This window comes from Empidonax traillii, unplaced genomic scaffold (genome assembly GCF_003031625.1).
Source record: "Empidonax traillii isolate 1590-97213 ecotype Southwest subspecies unplaced genomic scaffold, ASM303162v1 scaffold435:size587000, whole genome shotgun sequence".
In the NCBI taxonomy this organism is placed as follows: Eukaryota; Metazoa; Chordata; class Aves; order Passeriformes; family Tyrannidae; genus Empidonax; species Empidonax traillii.
The window spans coordinates 177943-195596 of NW_020955628.1; the positions used below are offsets into that span (position 1 = coordinate 177943).

A 17654-nucleotide genomic window follows, 5' to 3' on the forward strand; every position below is an offset into this window, starting at 1 on the left:
GATTTAGGTCACCAGGATGTTTGTTTAAAGCGTAATTATTGGGAACTTTATGCCTGGAGTTCCTCAGTTGATTTGTACGTGCCTATTGGAGTAATTCCTCAGTAATCCGTGCCTCTGGTTACATCCACAGGTAACAGCAGTGTTTGCAGTCACAGCTCTATCAAGAATTTTGACACATCTCCCATTCACGTTTCCCCCCCCATTTGTCCGAAGCAAGCAGTTGTCAAACATTTACTGTGACTGTGTGCAGCCTTTATTCATATTTAAATAAAGCCATTATCCTGGCCTAGAGTTTCAGTAGTTTTCAGCTCTTCCTCTTGAGTATTTCTCTCAGTAGTGCCATCTAATCAGCTTTAGGTTTTAATTAAACAGCTGTCATTTGCTTCCTAGTTCTGTTGCGACCTGATGTTGTATTAAATTTTAATTTAGCCTAGCCTGCATAAGAAGTAGATTCCTTCAGACAACAAAGAAATGCTATTAGCAGGTTACAGTTGTAATTAAGAAGAGCTCTGCTGAAGTGCTAATGCATTCAGGTACCAAGAAAGAGCTGGAGATAAACATGCACATTATTATTATTCACGGATAGAGCCTGTGATATGAACGTGTAGCTTCCACCCAGGCTGCTGAGTTGAAGGTTTTGGTCAAGATCTGGCAGCTGAAACCTTCAACAATAGAAATGGGGAAGGATTCCCAGTTTTCCACTCAGGGCTTTGAAGTGTCCCCAGTTGGAGGTTTGTGCTGGTGGTGCCTGGTTGTTGTTCCTGATGTTTCACTTATGCTGTGCCAGGTGGGAGGACAAATCTATGTAAATCCCCTCCCTACATTTGAGGTGCTGTTAGTAATAACCAGCACAGGTATCTAAAGTTCAGTAACTCTTTTTTTTTCCTGCAGTAAACTCTACCATGGAAATACAGACCAAGCCTAACAGAATTTAGATGAAATGCCATTACTTGTTGGAGATGCACTAAAAAGTCTGTTTATAAATCTAATGGACAGTCAATTAGTTCATATTTCTTCCTCAGAGGAAATTTTTTTTTCAGTCTATAAATAGCCAGCTCTTAAAAAGATCTTTACAGCCTATTATATTTGTGTAACACTCACTCCAGGCATCAGGCATCTGAAATATTGATTTTTATAGTGGAATTGCTTACAGTGAAGTGCAGTGTTTGTGAGGCAGCACCAGCTAATTAGCACGGTGGGTTACTGTATGCACTGGGAAGCAGAGAAGGTTCAGGACAGTTTTTGTGCTTGTACTTGTCTCATGCTCATCTTCACAGGGGCTTATGAAAGGAATGCAAATGTCTTTATAAACTTTGCATTATCCTTCAGCACATCAAAGTCAGACTTCAGCTTCGGTAGCTAAACAGCACTTAGAGTTCAAAGGAGGCAGAGGTTTTTTATCCTTTGTCACACATGCTGGTCAACATGTGGGTGATAGAGCGAACAGCACAAAAACCAAAGGAGAAATTGGTTCAGGCCTGTTGAGAACCTGGTAATAAGTCCAAAGAAGTCCAAAGAAGCCTTTAATCTATGACTTGGTAGGGCTTTGGACCAGACTATAATTGCATACAAGTGCTACCTGTTTGACCTGGAGGAGCTGCTCTGCTAACAGAGTGTGTTTGGAAGTGGAATTAGTCATGTGTTCATTGTTTGTGACCTTGTTTATTTCCCCAGATGCACTGAAAAAAGACTGTCTGTTGTGGGAGAATGGCTTAGAAATAACATACTGCCAAACTGGTCCTTGAGACCCTTTTGACACAGGACCACCAGGTCTTCATCAAATATCTGGCATATGTTTATATTGGATTGATGGCTTAGGATATATGGGATATTTGCAGTTGATTTGGTGAAATCTGGCTGTCTCTTCTCTGATTTGCTCATGGATGAATTACCCTCAGTTTCTCTTTGTCTGCTTATACAACCTTTTTCCACCTGAGGTGCACCTAAGTATTTTCTTTCACCTGGCAATGCAAATTCTCCTCAGCCTTGTTCAGATCTGTCTTCATAAAGGTTTTACAGTTGTTCTTTCACACTTCCACTTCTGTCACATACTTCTCTCTTTCCCAGTGTCCCTCTCTCATGGATGGCAGCTGGTTATAAATGAGCCCATTCAGCATAAACAAAAACTAGGCAGCCATTTACTGTGGGGAACATCTGGCTTGTGCCTCGCAGAGAACAGAACAAAGAGGGTGCATTTATTTCACGAGGTATTATTCAGAAAAGCATCTTTTTTTCAGGATGACTCTTAAATCGCATTGAAGTCTAAGTGTCAAGTGGAGCACGTCCTCTTAGCACTGTTCTGCTCAGAAATGGACTCGAGTGTGTGCTTCAATGCTTTTCTGGAACATGGCTGCCCATAAACCTCTGGTAGACTCTATTAGTTAGCTGGCACTTGTGTTATTGGTCCTTCAGCTCATTTAATTCAGGGCGCTTTTTGTAGAAGTTTCCGAATATTGATTAATAATACATCTTAGTTGCAAGTATTTATTGGTCTTCTCCAGCTGTCCTTAGCTTGTGGTCAATGCCCATTATTCTCCATCAATCTAGCAGCAGAGCAAATGATAGTGAATATATCTCCCTATGCAAGCTGCCATCAAATTTTTCACTAAAATCCATTTCTTCTTCCACCAATTCTAATAATGGAATTTAAAGTTAGATTAGTTTGAAGCAACTTTTTTTTTTTTTCTCCCCCTCTCCCCCAGCTGGCAAGCAATTAGTTTTATGGAAGTTGAAAAATGAAAAGCGGATTGATTCAAAGCAGTATTTCCTATTGCAGGATTTTTCGAGATGGCCGGAATGAATCTCTGTGAAATCCCAGATCATTCCTTGCCCCTGCATGTGTGTCAAGTTTTGGGGCTGGCAGTAAGCGCTGCTTAGGCAGAGACTAGCTGCTCCCCTCCAGTCTGCATACCTGCTTACACGAGGCAGGGACCTCTGGAGCAATTCATTTGGAGTAATTAATCAAACTGCAGCCATACTGAGACACGGAGGAAGGCTGTGTTAATGGAGTCATTAGAGTGCCAGCACTGTGAATTCATCAGGACTAGAGATAAATGTGGTGAAACATCTCTAGGTGGGATTTTGATGGGGACAGATTAGAAAAAACACCCTAGGTATGGATGCATAGTTTTTCTCCTCGTGTATTTTATGTTTCAAAAAAGGAAAACGGTCAACTCACAACGCTGTTAGCTGGAACAGTGAGGAAGAAATGCTGTTATTGTAATGCTTGATTATCACCTCCCAAATCATTGGTATGATTTGGGGCAGAGGGGTGGGAGGAGTCGCTGACACCCTGGAGATCCTGCCTGAGTCGTGCCGTGGTTCTCCCGAGCTGCAGACAGGCCTATGTGCCTCATTGCATCACAGATTTCATTGCCACAGCAGCCAAACCTGTAAATGAGCTCAAAAAGAGGAAATCCATGTTTGTCAAAACCCAAACTTAACTGTCCAGATGCCACTTTTAGCTTAGAAATTTGCTAAACCACTGACTGCAGAGAGCTCAAGGAGTGTGTGCAAGGGACGGTCCCACCTCTGCGCCCATCCCCATCAGAGGCAGGGTTGGTTCATTCTCGTGGTTTTGCGCCTCTCTAACCCTCATCCTCCCTTTGTCTGTGCATGCAGGACACAGAGGTCCTTAACACGGCCATTCTGACGGGCAAAATGGTGTCAGTTCCAGTCAAGGTTGTTGCAGTTCAGGAGGATGGGTCCGTGGTGGACGTCTCAGACTCCATCGAGTGCAAATCAGCAGATGAAGATGTCATAAAGGTAAGGCACCACCAGAGGTGGAGGACGGAGTTCTCACCCTTTTTTCTTCCACCACCACCATACTGGGACCTGGCCCACATTTGGGATTTTCCATCAAGCAGTTATTATACAGGGACAGCTATTTCTGTGGTGTAGGATGGAATCCACTGCGCATTGAGAGGGGATCTCCAGAGGTTACGCAGGGTTAGCACATTTCAACAGACTGATGCAGAGTCGTTTGAGCTGGTCTGTTCCATGGGGAAGAAAGGGCCAGGGATACTAAAAGAGCTGTCCCAGTCTTTCTTTGCTGGCCACCCAGTGCTGATGAGAAAGAGCGTGTTGCTGATATATTGCATTTAGGAAAGATCAACTCTTTCCAAAGGGGGTCTTTGTTCTTGTGTGGATTTGCTGAATCCATTATTTCCCATCAATAATGGAGCATTTTGTAACAGCATACAGGGTGATTTCTCCATTCTTCTGGTTGTACCACCTGTTTCCAGTCAGGAGTTTCTTATAATTAAAGATACTGAACGGTACCAAAATCTGGAGAAGCATGACAGAGAATAGAAAATAACAACCACTTTGCAAAAGTTCTTAAAAGGAGAGCTGGGAGCTTTTAAACAATGTTGTTGTTTGTTTGTTTGCGTTTTTGTAAATGTTATTTTCAACTAGTTCTGCCTCCCTGACACTGAGATGAAAATAGCATTAATGGACTTTATGAAGACACTGACTGCCTGACTTCTGACACCATTGCATAGCTTTCAGCTTTTAGCTCATTATTATTTCTAGGCATAAAAGAGGTACTTCTGAATATCTTTTAAAGGTTAACTTGTTTTATTATGTGGTTTGGGAGTGTTCTCGTTTTAAATGAACCTAAGAATTGACTACAGTGAGTTCTGTACGGCATGGTGCTTTTTTTGGTGTTGTTTGTGAGTTCTGTATTTTCCCTTCTATATCAGATAGGAAAAAAAAAATCCCATTTTCTTTTTTTTGGAAATCAAATTTCTTTGAAGATCTTTACCAGAGGAACATGGAATATCTTTCTTTATGTCTAACATAATTAGTTGTCAAATAAACAAACTGACTTGATAAATGTTGGGGTTTTTTTTGTTTTTGTTTTTGTTTTTTTTTGCTGGGTAGCACATATCTATTATCTGATTAGTGGCTATTTTTTATCAGTTGATAAATCTGAACAATGACTTGTTCATTTTATAAACTCAAGCAACAAGTTACATATCATCAACATATTGCTGAGACCATCTTCTCTTTGCACTTCAGAAAAACAGATCCAGACCTAAAAAATGGTGTATGGGGACTTTTGTTTCTATTAATTGAGTTTCTAGTATTTCTAGGACTTGATGTAGTTAGAGAATAATGGACTGAACCAGATAGGAAAAGGTCAGGAAAAAGATTCCCATTCCTCTTAGAATTAGTCTCTGCAGACTGTGGAGAGGAGCTGCATTTCAGAGCACTGCCTCTTTAAAGCCCATTTTGTTCAATCAGCAGTTGTCCTCATGGGTATCCTGTCAAGGCTGGACATAAAAAGTTGTTCTGGTTCCCAAATTTAACAGGTCCACTACAGCTGGTGACTAAATAAGTCTTGACGTAACCTCTGTGAGCAGAGACAAGCTTTCCAGTTGCACTTGTGGATTTATACACCTCAATACAGCAAAGCTCTTGTCCTTTAACCACCTTTCTTTTTCTCTTTTTCAAACCGTTGTCCATCTCTGTGGAATTAGATCTGCTCCAAAGCACTCTGGGGCTGATGAGTGTCTTCCCATGCCTGGAGAGAGCAGACCAAAACACAGGCCAAGATTCAGCACAGGTTTCATAAGATTTGCACTATAATTTGCCAGGTTTTTTTTGGTAGTGACTCAGTTGCTATAAATCAGGTCTTTATTTGACTGCTTTGTGAAATTATTTGGGCATCAAATCCCTGACAGCAGAGAATGTCTCTGGGACCCTTTTCCCCACCTGGTACCTGTCTCTCTGATATTTTGACTTAATGAACAACAACAAGAGGTCTGAATGTGGTCTTCATTGACTAGATATTGCCTCATCCTGGTGATATAAAATGGGAGTAATGTTATTTTTCTGAAAATTGCAGCATACTTTTAATGGATTTCAGTCACAAATTACTGAGAGGTGCTCTCAGTTCTGAATGCTGTTCAGGCATAATTTTTTAACTGCAAATATATGTATTGGTTGCAAGATTGAATCCATAACAATTAATTAGCTGAGTTAAAATTTAGTACAGGGTTTATGTGCCTGTATTTTTTTTCAGAAAAATGCATATTCCTTTTACAAGCCCCTTTGGTAAAGTCAATATTGACTTTGCTTCTGAATTTGTGTTAACTTTTCTATATAGGTTGTACTGCTACACCCTCTAATCAGAGTTGTCAGGCATTTTGGATCTAATTGCCTAATCTTAAGCTTCTTTTCACTGTTAATTCTGCTTTTATTGTTTCTTTGTAATTGGAGAGATATTCGTATTCTTTTGGGCAGAATAGAGCGTTGCATTCTTAACCTTTTATTCCTGTTTAATAGCTAATGATTTAATAGACAATTAATGAGACAATTCTTTGATCACTGCTCTAACATCATTATTTTCAATTAAGACAAAATGAATTGAAGCTAGTTTAAATAAAAACAGACTTTGGCCCAGGCTATTAGGGATTTATACAACACGTGCTTCTCTTAGCAGCTACCTTGGTACCACACTGATACTGCTCAGAGATGGTCAAAGAGATATGTGATGTACAAGTGATTTATTTGTAGGCAAGAGATGTGAATCTTTCCTATTCTGAGCCATATATTCCCTCAGCCTAACAGTTTATTAGCTTCCCAACAACACAATATTTCAGTTCACTTTTTTCAAAACCCACCTAATTAGTGGTAAATATAATAAAACACACGGAGTTCTTTTTGACCTCGCATTTTCCACCCTTAGCGTGATGTGATCCTCAAAGTAATCTCTCAGGTGAATTTGCTTAAGTTCATCTACAATTCCTGGTCCCTACAACTGCTGATCCCTGCATCTGGACATAGGTCGTAATACTGACCAACCATTCCACTGGAACCAGCTTCCCACTGAAATATTTTGATGGAAAGATCACTGTAAGTCGATGAAACTCTTATGCTTATTCCATTACTGAAATTTAATGGTGTTGGCATTTGAGGGAAAAGATTGGCTTTATGATTAAGGCACTGAAATGCTTCTCAGCATTAATTTCCATATCTCTTGCTGATTTGCTGTGTGACTATGGGTAAATCACTCATTCCCCTTGGAATCTCGCTTCCTTATCTTCTAACAAGGCAGAGAAATACATCCTTTTCCCAGCTTCCGCCTGCATTATACCATTTCTGAAGCTTCTATTGACTCTGAATGGACAAAAACCTTATCTCCGTTAGAGTCTCATTAACTTCAGTGGTCTTCTGCCTCAGACTCACTGGAATGACTTCTCTCCCAGTGTCCTGCTTTTCCTGCAAACCATAAACAAAAAAACTGGGTTGGAAACCTGAAAAGAAAGAAGTGGTGGAAAACTTGACTGATGTCGACTTCCAAAGGTTTATTACAGAAGGAGTTCTAACCTGAGGGGCTTTGGCATGGTTAGTCTATAGTTAGAAGCTCCAAGTAAGATTGATGCACTCTTTTTTCCTCCCTGTAAAAGTGCCTTTAAAAGCCTGAACTGTAGTAATTTCACATGCAGAAAAAATTCTGAAAACATCGTAGTTCCATGGTAGTCGTAAACATCATCATCAACATCAAGCGAAGAAGTTCTAATGAGGACAACTTCTTAGTCCAAATGTTTATCTCAGTAGTGTTCAAATGAAAGTGAGACAGCTGTCCAATTAATTCATTCTTAGATTACTCATATTTTCATGTCCTTTGCAAGTTACTCAGAAAGTGACTGATCGTTCCAATTAATGTCTGCAGTCACTCAAACGGCTTCCATGGAGTTACACCGTGGACTAATTTAGCCTGATTTGTTTTTTGGTAGCAGAAAGGGCCCTCAGTTGAACAGAAGGGAGTCACAGGGCCTCATCCTGCCCATTTCTGCCCACACATGAAGTGCAACAGAAACAGGCTCGCTGTGCCCAGGCAGAGCCAAACACTGAGAGCCACAGTGTTTGATAATATCCCATGAACTCCTTCTGTGCCAGAATGCATTTTTCTTTTTACCTTGCTAGGGGAAAGCTCTTCAATGAATTATTTTTCACCTTTTCATAATTTCCTGTCTAATTATAATGAAAGTAAAATTCAGACCATTCCTGCCCCCTACCTTTCTAACACAAACCTTATCTTGAACTCTCTATAATTAATGGTAAAACAACAGAACACCTAATTTTCCTGGGCAGTAGCCAGCCAGGCTTTATCTAGTGTGCAGTAAAAACAGTTTAACAAAGGCAGGAAAGGTAATAGATAGATTGAATCTGTGAAGGGCTCTTCCCTCTTCCAGACAAAAAGCAGATGAGCACTGAGGACCTCATTCAACAGCCCTGGGCACAGTGATCTCCAACCCCAGCACAATAACTGCTACAAGAAACCATGGGGAAAACACAAATAGGGAAATGGAGGGATAATGCACTTCGGTTTAGATGATACTTAATTTTGGGGAACAATTCCTTGCTGCAAACTCACAGCACATTCTTAGGAAAATTTACAGAAAGAAGGACCTGCCTGGAGTTGTTAAATACAACTATTTATGCAGCAGCTCTGAAAAAAAAAAAAAAAGTCAGAGCTTGTAATTTGCAAGTTCTGCAGCTGCTTTGCCATTAAAGTATGTGATCAAGAATGTAATGGACTTGTACATAAAGTAGAGCTAATCTTGTTTCTCCATCTATCATATTTTTGAGTACCTATCACTGTATTACCTAAGAGCTTTATTTTGTGGTCACTCACACAGAAATTAGCTCACACCAGGAGTCCAAACTCTTTCTGGAAGCAGTGAAAATCCTCTCTGCTTGTTTATATGATGGATTTACTTAGGTGCCACTTGGTTTGTTGCACAATTCATTTTGAACTAGACCTTATTTTTTAAGTGATTTTTTTCTTCAGTGCTGGTGAGTGGTTCAAGGTTGACAGCCCTGGAGGCTTAACCTCTCCATCTTGCCCCAGAGCAGGGGACAGGTTTGGGCTGTGGCAGCAGCTGTGCAGACAGAAAGCTTTTGAAGTGCAAGTGTTTCATTTGGTGAGTCCATCTCCCCATTCATGCCGTCCTTTTAATCTCACCTGATTAGTGCCAGTGAGTCAGTCTCATCAGCTCCATGAAATCAGCTGTTAACAACCACAAGGCACTGTCAGCTTCATCCCCATCTGTCTTTGGGAGCTGGGAGGTAATGGGCTCTGCAGTCCATTACAAAGCCCCTGAAATAATGACTCCCCTGATACCTGGCAGAGGCAAGAGGATTATGGCAGTGAAGCATTCCTCTGAGTGGAAGGAGTACTCAGGAGGTGAGGGGCTTGCTTGAGACTGAAAAGTTCTGGTTTACCCCTCTGCTTTATTCCAGACCTCCTCCAAGAAGCTGCTGTCTCTGTCTCAGTAGTGATGACAGGGACACTTGTGTCCCAGAAGGATTTATTGGCAAGAAACAGTTCTCTTGTCTTAACATCTTGTCTTTTGTATCTGTAGACAGATAGGCCTAAGTTAGAGCAATAATGAATTATAATTGAGCTGCTTGCCATCCATCAAACTTATAAATTAGTTTCTTACATTTTCTAGTTATTTTGGCCAAAAAAACCACTCTCTTTGTCCCCATACAAAGTTCATCTTTATGAGTCATTAGAGACGGCCAGGAGAGTACATCAGATCCCTCCACAATATGTTGAGTGTTGAATTAAGGATTTTGCTTTTTGTTGAAGTATCAGAGGTTCTGACATGCAGGTCACCAGATTCTGCTAATGAGTTTTCTAGCTTGACAAAGTATGATCAGAACAAAGTGCCACAGCCACTTACTGCATATTAAAGATTTGTCTTGAAAAGCACTCCAGTTACTCAGCAACAGGTTGAAATCTATATTGTTTTAGGATGGTGCCAAGCTAAAACTTCGGGTCTAGAATCATATTTGCACACAAACCAGCTCCGTGTATAGCAATAATGATGCCAATGAGGCAGCCTCACAAAATCACATATTGGAGAATTAATATTCTGTATACAGTACACATTGTACACAGTTTATAGCAAAATATATGTGTGTGCCTTCCTGAAGCTATTTTTAAACACGTACAGTCTTCAAAGCCAGCTTGAGAAAAACAGTGTTTTGTCTGGGAGAAGGATCCGTTAAGAACAGACCAAGCCGACATGTGCAATTACACAGATTTCGGCAGAGATGCTTATGGTGTCTTCCAAGGCACCAGCTGCTACTTCAGAGGAAGAAAACAATTCTATGGCTTAGCATTTGGCTGCTCTGAGAGCAGAAATGCAAAGGGCATGGATCCCAGTCCTGGGAAACAATCATTAGCTGAACCACAGTGTTGCTCAGGATAAACTCTGAATATTTTATGTTAAGAAATGAACAGAGTAAACAACTCAGTCCAGCCTCAACAAAAGCAAATGCAGCAATAAGTAGCTGTTGTTGAGAGAAAATGACAAACTTTTGGAGGGCTTTTTCTCCAAGTTTCTTAGGAAATAAACTCTGCTTTATAAACTTTAATGCAGCTGGCCATTTAAATATTCTAATTGTGGCTGCTTGAACCTCATGGATTCTGAGGCTTTTATACCTCTTGAACTATCATTCTGGCTGGGCAAATTAATTCAGGTTCCCATTGTCATCAAAACCCCTGGGGGCCAGAATGTGCCCTCAGCTAAAGTCATGAGAGTGTGTGACAGGCACTGGAGTGACAGAGGTGTTACAGAGGGCAAAATTTGCTCCATGTGAAAGTTAAAACAGCCATTAACTGTCAGCTACAGGAGGAGAGAAAAGTCTTTACCTGCCACCCTCCTCTCTGATGTGGTGGTGGAGAGAGCTGGGAGTGGGCAGCAAATGCTGCGCTCTGGATGGCAGAGCATCACATTTTAACCCAGCAATAGTGGTTTGGGCACCAAAAATGTATGTTAAAATGCATGTATGGTGCTAAATATTTCAAGCCACGGGTGGCTCCAGTGCCAGAGGACTTTGTTTGAGGCAGCTCGGCAGCGATGGGCACACGGAGCAACCCAACCCTTGTGTTCCCCCCGCTTTGTGGGTCATGGTTGGGTTTTGAATGCAGTCTGAGTGTATGTTTTTGTGGTCTAACCTATCCACACCTGTGTTTTAGTAATGTGTTCTGAGATGCATTCCCGTGAGATGCATAATTGGAGTCGAGGATGGAGACGATGAGGCTGACACGCCATCATCATTTTGAAGCACAGTTAATTTATTTGACAGAAGCACCTACTGTTGACAGTAACCAGCTCTCTTTATCCTCTGTGGGAGAAGGAAGGATTTTTCTTGCTGCGTTTTTAATTATTAATATTTTTGCATTCTCATTATATGGAATAGGAAATCAGAAGGAAAACTGGCTTGGTGTTCTTCACAGGAGCAGCAACAAGAGGAGAAGTGACATGTAGCTTGGCAGATCTGTACCTTTGTACTTCAGGATTGGGGTGTATCTGGGATTTTTAGGAGAATGGGGAAAATCAAGCCTTGAAGAATAGTAGCTAAATGCTGGATTATTGAATCAGACAGCTCATTAAATAAGGATGAAAGAACAAAGCGGAGTTATAAATGGATTTCTTTTTCCATTTGCATGAAGTCTGGGAGAATCACACTGGGATGTGGTTTTTCTCTTCTTCCAATTCATGATGCACTCTAGTGAGAGGGTCCCTCAGATTCAGTGGGAACAGTGACTTCAGGGTTAAATAAATGGCCAGATTTAGCACTTTGTTTTATGTTGTCAGTTCTTAAGGTCTGATTTATACTAATGTCACTGTGCCATGACATTCACTCCCACATCAAAGGCTTCCTTGAATTGCTAGAGTTGTTTTTGTGAGTTGAGTCAGGCTATTGAAACACGGCCCAGGTATGTATTAAAAAATATAAAAAGTATCAAGCAGGGATTAAAACTTTCAAGTTTGCATTTGTTCAACAGGAAGTGAAAACTAATTCTATCACCTCCACATTTTACAGCTCCTCAGTGGGGCAGATTTGCAACTCTGTCAAAGTCAGACAGACCTATGCTGTAGAGAGGTGTCCCTGAGTATAAAGCTCATGTGATGCTCGTGACAGACATTGGAATGCTCACTCCTGTTGTTTCTACTCCCATAATAATTGTGCCAATAACCCCATTTAGTGAAAGTGAAGACTACTCGTGTGAGAAGCATTGCAGGGTATGGCCTCCCAACAATGTAAAATACATTTTAACAGCTTTCTATCAGCAGCCCTGCAGCTCTTTCAGGGGAAATTCCAGCCTGTTCCTGCTCAGGAGCACTGGTGATGTCCTGTGTGCTGAGTAACACAGTCCTGCCCTGGGCTGGAGGATCAAACCTCCCTCAAACACGAGCCTGGATCCAAAATCTATGAGCCAGAGGAAAAGATGTATTGTAATAAGGAGAGGGATAATGAACAGAGAGGCATGAACTCTTGCAAGGGTCAGGAAGAGGCTGGAAAATGGTTGTGTACCTTATTGAAAAAGATTTGGGCGTATATTTGAGTTGCGTGCATTGATTATTTGCAGAGTGCTGGCAGCGTGCTCAACCCCTGTAAAGAAGTGGTGTGGACACAGTGCCCACCCTGCAGCTCTCGCAGTTGAGCAAGAGTTACACAGGTCTTGCTACAATATAGACATTCTGGGAGGTAATCCTTTATTGAGTTACTTGTACAAATATCCAGCGCAGCCCAGCAGGGCGGAGGGGAACGGCATCACCCGGGGAGCGGAGATAGAGATTGCCCGGCAGGACTGCCAGCAAGGGGAGTTCTTTGTTTGAGAGGCATTGCCTGAAAAGATAAGTTCCTAGCAGGAAATGCTATCTCCTATTTATATACTTTATTTATTTGCTCTTTCTGATTGCTGCTTCTGAGATTACTGTTTGGATTTAATTTGCAGTCCCCCTCCAGTGGCTCTCAGGTTTTCTTCTGAAAGCGTAAGAGAAAATCCTTAAGACACACAGTTCTTCCTCAGATCTCTTACATTCAAAATTATCCACTGCAGAGCAAAATTAATGTATGCCCTTCCTTATTGTTTTCCTTCTTAATTCATTTCTTTCCATAAAGGCTCAGCAAGTGCCAATTTTCCAAGCGAGTTTTTAATCGCTTGAGCTCAGCATGATTACTGTCTTCCAATCTAGTTGCCATTTGATGCAATCAGTATTTCAGAATACAATCATTTAAGTGTTTTTTTTTTTTCCCCCTAAAACTGAATGTTATGTGGCCAGTTGATAAAACTTGGCTGCAAAGAAACATAAAATACTTACAGTTCTGTGTGAAAATATAACCTGTGATTGCTAGGTCCTCCCCAGCCAAGTGCACGAAGGTGATGTGAAACACTTTTGTAAGATGGGGCACAAAGAAATTTATTATTCCAATGCTGAGAGCCCAGGCTGGGGAGGGGGTGAGGGAGGGAAGATGGGAACGTGGCGTGCTGAAGTATTTCTTACTGCTGGAATGTTTGCTTTGAAAGGGCCTTTCAAGAGTACACGTTGCCAGGGGAGATTTTCTCTCCACATCTTTTATTGCCACCCCACAAATAAAAGATTTCAATACACCCATACTGGAAATCTGCAGACTTAAATAGTCCCTGCCACACAGGAGCTGGAGACTTTTAGATTTCCCCAACCTGCAGTGAGTTTAGCATGAGAGATTATCACTGCAAAATGAGAAAATCCTTCCTTGGAGTAAATGCTTCATTGCTGTGTTTTTAAGCACATTTTGTGCACTATAAGTGCCAGGAAAACGTTTTCAAAATTACTGAGTGAAGAACTCAGCATCTGAGTACAAAAAACGAGGGCAAAGTAACACTGAAGCAAATAAAGGGTAGAAGGGAAATGGCAGCTGCAAATACGGGGCTGCATTCTTAGAGCAAACTGCCAGGGTTGTGTCTCCTCTACACCTCCTTACAGCCCATCCTGCAGCACCCCCGGAGTTAACCTGCTCCTGCAGAGCACCAGGGATGCTTTTTTTTGCCTCTTTATGAGAGGTAACCACAGGGGTGCAGCTGGATCCTAAATAATTGCACTCAACCACGGTGAGATGGGGAAGATCCAGCCACTACTTTTACAGTGGAGAGCTGAGATACTGTGAGGCTTCTTTTTTGTGCTTTTTATTGAATAAAGCAAATGCCCACTGTGTATGGGTGTGTCCCAGTATTTGCTGTGGATACCATGCCACTGGAACCTTAAGTTACAGCTTGTTTGTTTTTTATGATGTTGGTGGTGAGTGTGGTTTTCTAAAGTCTGGTAGACAGCCATTTGCCAAGACCTTCTGTTCTTCACAAACTTGACAGTGTGGCTTGTTTAATGGCCTTATGCTATTATTGATATTTTCATACTGTGTAACTAATTTTGCTGAGGAAAAATATATTATTGCCAACTTTGATCTCCTTAATTCTTGTAAGAAGATGGCTCCAGCTTTGGCCCATTTGAAGAATGCACAGATGGTTTTGTACAGGAGCGTCACTCCTCGGAGAAGGTTGATGACCTTGTGTGAGTCCGTGGGTCAGGGTGAGAAAGGATGCTGTTTAGTGAGGCTGCTGCTGCCTGTCTTTTGAATTATTTTTCTGTCTGTCACAGGGAGTTCAGCAAGCTCAGGGAAAAGCCTGAGGTACCTGAAAACGAAGGTGATTCTAAATAAAGAAGGCTAGGATGAGACTGACAGGCCAGAAGAGAACTAAGGAAAAGAAACATAAGGTATCCTGAAAAGCAGAAATCTGAGTGGAGCAGCTCATCCCTTCCCAATTCCCTAACTCAGTGCAGGATGTGGGTGCAATCTTTTCTAACCCCTTGGCTGTAGCTACAACCACTGTGTGTGTGCTGCTCTCCAGGAAGGCAGAGGAGATGCCCATGAGTGCAATTTGTTGTAATTGGGGTGGATTTTTTACCTCATGAGAAGTGAACCCTTTGCACCAAACCTTTTCCACGGCTTCTGAAGGCTCTGGAAGTGCCACTGACAAACGAATGAGGTGCAACAGCAAACTACAGGTGTGTTTTCTAGACAGCAGCCTGTCAAGCAGCACAGGAACCCAGAAGTGAGTTTTTGATTATTCTGGTTTGAATAAAATATTTGCTGCATAATCCCCTTGAAACTGAGTGCATAGCTAGAGATGATGTGGACTATGGATTGCCAAAGCAGAACACATCTGCATGAGAATGGCCCTTAATGTTGAATCAAGAAGTGCAGGTGCCCTGCGCTGAACGTGAGTTCCCTGAGAACTGGTGAGCTTCACCAGCTGCAGGGGCTGTCGTGTTGGGCAACAAGGAAGGCAGCAAAGTGGTGAAAAACAAACATCTCACTACCACAAAGGAGGGTGCTCTCTCAGCTTAAATCAATAGGGCTGCATCTATGCCCTGCATAAAACATGAGACTTAATAGAACAGAAGCTGATAGCTTTGGTAGCTACAAAGTGGCTTCAGAGACGCCTGCTGGAGGGGATGTCATGCTGTAGAGATGAGATTATTGGCAGGCAGAAATTATTTCCTTGAAACTCATGAGCTTTTCCCTCCTTGAAATTCTGGAGGTATTTACAATTAAGAACTCTGTCAGTGGTGAGAACCCTTGTCTCCTTTTTTTTGTTATCCTGTAGCAAACAGAGAATAAAGTGGACATGTGGTGCTCCCTGGTGCCTGACACACTGGCCAAAGTGATTTGGATGGAAAGACTCTTTTGGCTTTGTCAAATATTGGTGCATGTGCAGGAATGTGTTCCATGGGGGTGTGGGGATCCCCCTCTCTTAAACCCCTTTTGAAAGTCTTTCTGTGTGGAGAATAGAACAGGTAGGGGAAGCCACATAGCTATAAACTGTAAGAATATATACAGCAGAATAAGGTGAATGGACAGAAAAAATTCTATGGTTATTGGCAGCAAGTGTGGTTAAAATCCCAAACAAAACTTCACTAAACCCTCCTCTGCCACAGCAGTGAGAGATCAAGACAAGAAACTATTTGGAGATTTCAGAATGAAATAGGAAATGAAGCTGCAGAGGAGGAGATGACAGCTGTCCTATCACAGCCTCCAAAGTGCACCTGCAGCACAAACATTGTAAAAAAAAAAATAAAAAAATCCATGTGATGTCAGCTGAGAAACCAGTACTAAGAAAACTCCAAGATCAGTGGAGAAGAGAAGAAACATGAGTTTCTTTAAGAAAATAAAGCCCAAATCTGGTCAGCCTTCAGTGCTGATTGCGTGGAGAGTCTAAAACCACAGAGCAGCACCTGCTACCCTGTGGCAGGGATGCCTGGGATGCAACTGGAGTTGCACAGGACTTGTGTTCTGCTTGGCCAGAAATGTGATGGTCACAGCATTGGTTTACATTGTCTCTGTATGATTTGGATGAATGGGGGAGGGAGTGTCTCCAGAGAACAATCGTACAAGAGAATAATCGTGCATTAATTAAAAAATGAAATCTGTGCTTCACAGTAACTTGTTTTTCATGACTGTAGCAAGCTAGGAGAAGAAAGTAAGATAAGAACCTAAGATTTCATGGGAAAGTGGTTTCTGTATCTGTGCATGGAACACTTCACATCTACGTTGCACCTGGGTTGTTCTCTGATCATGTCCCTCTGAGTAAGCCCGCTTGGGACTGGCAATGTGACTAAATATATTATCATTCATATTATATATAATTCATATAAAATCTCTGCTAACTTCAAGTATTTTGGAATGCAGCCATGGCAAAGAATTCATCTTGGGCTAATGGACTTGAACCTGCAGTACATGTAAAATTGTAAGACATTTTTACCAAAATCCAGGCTAATTTATGTACAGCTCGATCAGGTACATATGCTGGTGCTCTCAACCTGCTTCATATTCTGGTTACCTGGCTACTTTATTTCTATTTTGTTTCCCCTGGCTCTTCTTCTAGTGATTTTTAACACAGGCTTTTCCTATCCCTACTTTTTTTTTCAGGGATTTTTTAAAAAAGTGCCATTTTTAATGACACCATTTCCTTTTCAGACACAATCTGGAAGTTGTTTTTGTTTTTTTTTCCCCACTGTCTACACCTCCATGCCCTCAGTATCTGTGTGTGTAACAGCAGTATTAAACACAACAAATTTACTGCCTAAGGAGCTTTTTTACTCAGTGTTCAAATGGTGTGTCACCACGGCATCATTTACCCTCTGAAGGGGGAGTAGCAGCATCTCTCCCCTGCAGACAGACACCAGGATATGCTCTGGTGAAGCTGCCAGGCCCCTTCCATGCTGTAGCAGTGTCAAATGTATTTCCTGAGGCCCTTACCAGAGGCTTTTAGGGAAGATGTCTGAGTGATTAGGCAGATGTGGCATCATTACAGAAGTAATGATCCAGACAAGCAACCTGTCCTGGTTTGCTCACCCTTTGTTACGCTGCTGGTTGAATTCCTGTTAAGGTCATAATACACCTGTAGGCTTTGTGGTTAGGAAAGAGAGCTCATAACTTCTAGTAAAAAAGCCAGATTCATATGTTTTCTATGACTCCAGGGATATGTTTTTATTTTGTCCATAGCTGTTACATATACTTCTCTTGTGATGAAGTGAACTGGTCTAATTTTAAGAGAAGATAGAAACCTTTTTCCACTGCTCCCCTGTTTTTTACGTTCTCTCACTCTGGCATGTTTTTTCTGTATCTACATAACCCTAAGGGAAGATGTCAAAAAACAAACCAAAAGAGAAAAATCCTAAATTACAACAGAAGACTTATGGCAGCAGTCTGCAGTTTGTCACTTATCTTTCACGCATGAGTTGGAACGGTTGTTTTTGCCCAGATTCGATGGGGAAACTGAAGAACTGTACAGATCTGTC

General features: G+C 41.5%; 1 protein-coding gene across 1 annotated transcript in view; it reads left to right on the top strand.

The window, feature by feature from the left end:
• The first annotated feature begins 3587 nt into the window (after positions 1-3587).
• LOC114062791 (transmembrane protein 132B-like) overlaps positions 3588-17654 on the top strand; it is a 37443-nt gene continuing 23376 nt past the window's right edge. The window contains exon 1 of the mRNA XM_027894640.1: positions 3588-3765. Within this exon, the coding sequence (XP_027750441.1) occupies positions 3616-3765 (150 nt within the window). The 5' untranslated portion in view covers positions 3588-3615. The remainder of the gene's footprint in view (positions 3766-17654) is intronic.